At 32.2% G+C, this 7,328-nt stretch overlaps 1 protein-coding gene across 1 annotated transcript; it reads right to left on the bottom strand.

Annotated features, from left to right (window-relative positions):
- Positions 1–560: 560 nt before the first annotated feature.
- LOC121241454 lies at positions 561–6,442 on the bottom strand. The gene is made up of 7 exons (XM_041139234.1): positions 6,094–6,442; positions 3,989–4,486; positions 3,688–3,837; positions 2,844–2,948; positions 2,603–2,653; positions 2,041–2,468; positions 561–1,489 (listed from the first exon to the last, which is right to left on the bottom strand). Exons 1-7 carry the CDS (start codon positions 6,416–6,418, stop codon positions 878–880), a joined length of 2,169 nt encoding a protein of 722 aa, XP_040995168.1. The 5' UTR covers positions 6,419–6,442; the 3' UTR covers positions 561–877.
- Positions 6,443–7,328: the final 886 nt, after the last annotated feature.

Below are 7,328 nucleotides of genomic sequence, written 5' to 3'. Positions count from 1 at the left end.
TATTTTTTTATAGTAGAGCTTTTAATTGTTTAACTTTACTAAAAATACCATGAACTATTAAAAAGTTGTAAACTGTTTTGTAAACATGAACTAAAGTGCTGTTAAACTTACTTAACGGTGATTTTTAGAAAATATAATTACGGAGGTTTCAGTTTCGTAATAAACATGAAGAGTTTTTTTTTTCTAATCCATAAACATGAAGAGCTGTATGTGATATTGATCTCTAAGTTATAAATTTGTTCCATAAATAGAGCCATCATCTTAATTTAAACTAATGCATGTGTTGGACTATCGAAATCTTTGTATTGTACAGTAAAAGTACTAAATGCTACAGAACATGTAGGTGAGTCGAGTTTGTGGCAGAGCATGCATGGCCTTGCATTAATGGGAAGCAAACGTGCAGTGTCAATTAATGAATTATAAAGTGGATTGGAGAGTGTTTTAATTACCACAAGGAGAAGGCGTGAGTGAAGCTAAAATTTAAAATATGAGAAACTAAGATCCATATGGTTAGACTTAAAAAGCTACACCCACCAGTGAAGAAGAATAGGAAGAAATATACTAACTAAAAAATGGAGTTAAAAGAGTAGTAGTTATAATAACAAAAAACACTAAAACCTAAAATCCTAATACATCCAATTAGTCTTACAAACACAATAAACACAAATTTCTACCAAACGAGAAGTCTTTCAATTTTCTCTCAAGCCCTTAAACTTGTGAGATAATAAAGAAAGTTATGAATCTCTCTATTCTTTTGAGCGACTCAAACTTGCAGTCTTCATCCTTGTAGCTCAAAGTAGAAGCATGCAATCTGATCTTGCGTTACAACTGAAGAGATCTTAAGTTTATATTGCAAACCACCATATTGCACAATGGATTACTTAAAATCAAGCTTCATCTTCTTATTGAAGATGCCTAGGAAGTAGGTCGACTTGATCATATCTTTCAGAATGGGGAACTGAATCCATACGAAGAAGGTGACCGGAACACCAGCCAAACAAACAAGAGGAATTGCAATCCGTTGTTGCTCATGTAGGATGATTAAAAGAGCAGCAGAAAAAGCTATCATCATGGTTACAATAGAGCAAAAGAGGGTCAAAAGACCTATTATCATCTGTCTCGGCAAATACTCTAGAAAATCTTTTTCTGCATAACGTGATGTGAGAATTCCCAAAAACATTAAGACTGATGTTGAGGAAGAAAAAAGGGACAATGCATCAAATATTATAAAGAGCTTAAACAATTTTTTCTTTAAGAATATTGGAAAACCTGTAGTTTGGTCGTTACCACCTGGAACGGTAAAAGCTACAGCAAACATGATGGTAACAATCAAAGCACCCACCACTGTACATGATGATGCTGTATCCTTCATCCATTTTTCTCCATTTTCCATCATGTTCTCATGGTTCTTTGTAAACAGTTGTCTGGGAGTTAAACCATCTTTATTAATACCTTCTTTAATCTTGGGATTGACAATTCTCTCCACCTCCTGCATGCATTTGTTAAAAAAATGCTACCAAAATCAATTATATATCCGTGCATGGGTAATATTAGAAAGACCAGAAATATAACCTTACACAAATATATATATATATATATATATATTAAAAGTCATTATTTTGTAGTTTTCAAGTACGAATACATAATATTTCCATCTTAATCCAGAATATTTGTCAGATTATTAAAAATTGTCAATGGTATAGTATTTTGGAGTACTTAATAATTTTTCAAATATTAAGTGATCAACTAGTACTCCCAAACTTGCACAATGCACAACAATTACTAAACTTACTAAACGAAAAACACACAACGTCGTAGCTATATATGTTGGCGTGTCTTGAGGCATTATACAACAAATAGACCGGCCTTTAAAAAAACTTCAATGTTAGCATTTTGATTTCCAGAATAATCTTGGTTGAACAACTTAATTTTCAGAATCTTTGTTTCAATTTTAGAATAAGAAAAACTTACTTACCTAAAGAAGAGGGAAAAGAAAACATGTAGAGGAACAGAAAAAGGAGAGAGAGTCAGAGAGATGACCTTAAACCATTGTAACTCTCTTTGCATCTGTAAAGCTGCACCAGAACTTCGATCAAGCCTAGTGGAATCCTCTATCATCCCTGCCATATGTAACATGTTATCATCGTTGCAATCTCCATAAGATGTCAAAGTATTCTTCATATCAAGCCCATATATAAGGCTAAAGATCTCAGATTGACGATACAAAACAGCCAGCATAAATATGTTCCTCAAATTTCTATCTTCATTCTCCAAAAATCTCGGATTCGTCCTCACTATCGTTAAAACAAACTCGAAAATCCCATTCATGACAGCGCGGTTGATTGCATCATAAACTCCACCACTTGCAAGTTCTCGAGTTTGGGATCTTGATATCTCCCCACACATGCAGGAAAGAAGTTCATTGGATTGGATATGGATCTTCTTCATTTCATATAATTGATTGATTCCTTTGACAAATATTGAAACAATGCCAATTTAACTGGATGAAAGTTATAAACCATAACCAAAAAAAAAAAAAAAGTACAAAAATTTCAAACAAAAATTATCAAGATATGATTTTGATGGAGTGGAGACGGTATACCGAAAAAGTCGCGGACAACTGAAACTAGATGGCGCAACAGTAGTGATGGCACTGCAAAGTGACCAAAGTCTTTTCAGTACATATAGATATCATGAAAGTCTTACCAAAAGAAAGCTAGCTAGCAGAATATTTCTGAGAACTCTTTTACAACTATTTATAAAATGATTAATTAAAATAATTGATATTTCTCAAATATCACTTTTTTTTTTTAGGAAAAGTTAAAGGTTAGGTAAAAAGATACCTGAACCGATCGTTGTAACTTGATTGGGTTGGCGGCCATTTTCAACGTTGGGAATGTTCAAGCGAGTTTCAAAGGTGGCAGGAGCGGATTGATCAATGCGTATACCTGTAACCTCTCACCAAAAAGCCAACAGATCTTAAGTCCGTGACAAATATTGGATAGATCCAGGTCTTGGATCGATGAACAATTTTCTTTTAAAACAAAAAAAAAAAAAAAAGAAGAAGCAAAAGTGAAAGAAAGGGTTCTAAATAAATGTTATTCGTCTCCTTACATTCGTCTTTCGAGCATTAGAATTGAATTATGTATTTATATATTTGCATAATATGATATTAAATTAGGCTCCATTAGATTATACACATCCAAAAATTTGCATAGATATAAATAGTAATTTACAAATTTAAAGATATATTATTCACTCTCTAAATTTTATTTTATTATTTTTTTCTCTCTCCTTCCCCCCTCTTTCTCCACCAACAGATAGAATTTTAGGAAAAAAAATTTCTAGTGGGTATTAAATGATAGAATTTGTAGTGGTGCTAATTACAAAATATAAAAAGAAAAAATTTTAGAAAACAAAAATAATATTTTAGATTATTTAGCTTAAAAATCTATAATTCAATGTGAGAGTTTTTTTTAATATGTAAAATTAATTTTTAAAAGATATAATTTTGTATATATATATATATATATATATATTTATTATATATATAGGAAAACCAACATTGCTAGTGATCTTTAACTTGCAAGTCATTATAACGTCGAGGGTCGGAAAAACAGAGAGAGAGAGAGAGAGAGAGAGAGAGAGGGGGGGGGGGGGGGGGGGGGGGGTGGGGGGGGTACTGACGGGAATAGATCCATCGTTTCCAAAACACGAGCCGATTTCCACTCCGGAATGCGTGGCGCATAGAAGCCAATGCTAAGAATGGGGACTCGTCACGGTCGTCAAGAGCAAGTGTCAAAGGTGGGCAACGCCGGATTAAATGCAAAGCAAGATCTGTTGTGTTGTGCGAGAGGCGTACAAGAAAAGAATCATGAATATCAAAAAAGGAATTAATTAATAATAATGCCAAGTACAAGATTTCAAATGATCGGAAATAAAGAGCAATAATATTGGATAGTTAAACAAAGAGTACGCGCGTTGTTACCCAAATTTCTTGTATATATAGCACGGGTAAGAAGCTTAGCTCCGTTGTGGTTTCTTTCTGCAGGCTTCAGATCATTCAGCGAAGTGAGAGGATACAAATAGCGCGCCATTTCAATTTGCCCGAAATCAATAGCCATAGCGACTGGAAGATTTCCTCGTCTGGTATCTCTAATGCTGATCAAATTCCTGCCCTTGTCCTGATCAAGCATCCACTTAGCCAATTGGTATCTTCCATGCACAACAGCCGTCATTAGAGCTGTGTAACCGTCACTATCTGGAGTTTTTAAGTCTGCTTCCGACATTCGATTCACCAACTCCTTGACTATAAGGGCATGTCCAGCAGTAGCAGCAATGTGAAGAGCCGTTTCGCCTTTATCTGTGATTGCCGTGCTTACTGCCATGTCATGAGAATCAAGAAAGTCCTTTGCAGCAGTCAAATCACCACAAAGCACAGCCTTGTACAATTCCGCGTACTGAAGATAGCTACTGTCAACTGTATCTGCATTTTTTTTTTCTTGTTTTCATGCTGAGATAGTCTTTTTCATGAGTAAATGCAATTAACTGTGGTCTTTTTCCGCCATTTAGGAACGTACGGTTGGATTAATCTCAAAAGCAATTAATCTGGCCACCATGAGTAGTACTGGCGGCCGGAGCAGCCAGAACCCCCCCCCCCCCCCCCCCGGCGGGAGGAGGTGGTAGTCCATCGGATAATATCTTATAAAAAATTTATTTATGACATAATTAAGTTAACATTATATCAGTTAAGTTAATTGGGGAAATTATATATTTATAGATTTTAAAGTGTGCAAGTCTGGAGCACATATTTTAAAAAATATGAAAATATTTAGAATTTTTATAAAAAAAAATTTTCATTTTAAAAAAAGTGTGTAGGACTTGCATACTTTCAGAACTATACCTAACAATACTTATATGTATGTGTATGTATATATATATATATAAGGAACTATACAAGCTTATAAAAATTTATACAAGTTAGACATATGTTTATGTAAGTTTGGCTCTTTAATAAACAAATATAATTGGGCTCATTTGGATATAGAGATGAGACATATAATTATCAAAATTCTCAAAACTTATCATAATTTCATTATCATGCATCATTTAAACACAAAACATTTTTTTGTTTTAAATATTTAACTTTTTCTTTTAATTTTTTTCGAATTATTATCCGAATACAAAATTGAACCAATACAACTTTTACAAACTTATAAAAAGCAAAACACAAAAAATCAATACAATTTTAAAACATTTTAAAACAAAAATTATATTCAATTTTTTTTTTCAATTTTTTTTCTCTTATCCCAAAATCCAATAAAAAACTTTAACTCAAATCATTTAACTACCACACATTATAAAGTTAATATTATATCTTTCATTAACTACGATAATTTCGAGCCTTTTGAATTTAGGTATAGATAGAGTAAGAGCACTCATAATGGATATTGTAAAATACATCTAATCCTTAAATATGTAAATTTTTGTTTAAAAACCAGATCCAATGGATCATGTAAACTTCGTCTCTTTTACATTCATGAACAGTACTAAACCCGTTATATGTATTGGGCATTGTTCACCATGTAAATATTTTTTTACTATTTGTATTTCACTTTCTTTTACATTGCTAGCTTTTCATCATCTAAGTAAATTCTTTTTATTGTTAATCATCTAAAACACTGTATTTCATTCTCTTCCACAAAATATCTTGAAAATACTTTTATAATATGATCCATGTTTTGATATTTTTAATTTTTGTTTAACTTATATATTTTTATTTTGTGTATATGATGGAATTATATCACATTATATATAAAAATATATTACAAATATCAAAAAATATAAGCATATTGTAAATTTTTGGGTAGTTAGAAGACATTTGAAAACAATAAAAAAAATTATTTAAGTGATACAAAGAAAAAATTGATTAGTTAATTTATTATATATTATAAAAATGTGTATTAAATAAAAAAATTGATAATATATTTTAAATGATAGAAATTATTGTGAATGTCCAGACCATAATAACGCAGCTATTTGAGCGTACGTGGCAATGTTTAGAGAGAGAGAGAGAGAGAGAGAGTGACTCACCAGGCACGAGGTACTTCTCTTTCAAAGTTTGCCAAGCCCTGTCGGCTGAACGCAAGTTCTTAATCTCGAAAAATGCGTCTGGGCCGCATGAAATCTGGATCACATGTAAAGCCATGTAATTCCTCCTCCGAAGCTCTTCATCATCATTTTCTTGCCAAGAAGGTGCTGCGGTTGCGTTTTCCGGGTTATCGTCAATGATGTCCTTCCAAAGATCTTGACCCGTCAAGTAGGTTCGCACCCGAATCTCCCATTCCGGATAATTATGTTTGTCAAGCAATTCAGGAACAGGAACAGCAGCAGAAAATGCAGCACTCTTTGTTTCCATTTAATCTATCAGTATATATTATATATATATATATATATATATATATATATATTCCGATGGATTCAGGGGTTAGGACAACTTAGGAGCATATATAAATTATATATATATAAGCAAAGAGGATAAAAGTAAAAGTAGTAGTACTGGTTATAGAAGATTCATCATGACATTGATCTTCTTCTTCAGCAACAGGACTATATATATAGGGAACTTGATGCAGTACAAAAGCTAGCTAGCTTAATTATTTGTTGAGAAATAGCATGATTTTTCTTAATTTATATGATTGATCAAACTGAAGGTTAAAGAGATGGAGTAATTACTTTCGATCGAGGCAGCTACCTGGAAGACGGCCGGGATCGATAATTTCCAAAAGTACTGTTGCCAGCTAGTCTCAGTCCTTGGCTGTTGTAGTCAGTCAAGGCCGGTAGCAGCTAGCGTCGTCTCAAGAGTCTTTCTTGCCGAAGAGATCAAACAGTCACGAAAAGTTTATTCAAGAAAATGTGGGATCGATACAGTTTTAATTTTTAAATGTTTGTTTTTAGACCGAAATTTATTATTAAAAAATTATTTATATATTTAAATTTTAAATTTACACACTTTTCAAAGCGAGTAACAAGCAAGACTTACATATGTAAAAGTATAAATATGATTTCTGATCTTTATTTTATATTTTGGCAAGTAGATACGTACTTAGGTTGGTTTAAAATATAAGATAAAATGTAAAATTCTCATCTTATTATTATATATTTTTTAAATTCTCATGCAAAATATACTAAATTATTCAAATTTTTTAAATCTCAAAACAATAATAATATTAAAACATAATATTTTAAACTATAAATAAAATACAAAATTTTCATCTCACCTTCCAATTAGAATATCATTCATTTCAACTTCCCATTCACTCTCGTCA

This window comes from Juglans microcarpa x Juglans regia, chromosome 7S (assembly GCF_004785595.1).
Source record: "Juglans microcarpa x Juglans regia isolate MS1-56 chromosome 7S, Jm3101_v1.0, whole genome shotgun sequence".
NCBI lineage: Eukaryota > Viridiplantae > Streptophyta > Magnoliopsida > Fagales > Juglandaceae > Juglans > Juglans microcarpa x Juglans regia.
Note: the sequence above shows the minus strand (reverse complement) of the source record. Positions and strands in the feature narration are given on the sequence as shown.

Bases quoted from the DNA above. Each gene is read 5' to 3' on its own strand.
- LOC121241454 (XM_041139234.1), bottom strand. From the start codon at position 6,418: ATGGAAACAAAGAGTGCTGCATTTTCTGCTGCTGTTCCTGTTCCTGAA. The intron at 4,487-6,093 runs GTGAGTCACTCT...AAAAAAATGCAG, and splicing joins AGAGAAGTACCTCGTGCCTG to ATACAGTTGACAGTAGCTAT. The intron at 1,490-2,040 runs GTCATCTCTCTG...AAATGCATGCAG, and splicing joins GAGAGTTACAATGGTTTAAG to GAGGTGGAGAGAATTGTCAA.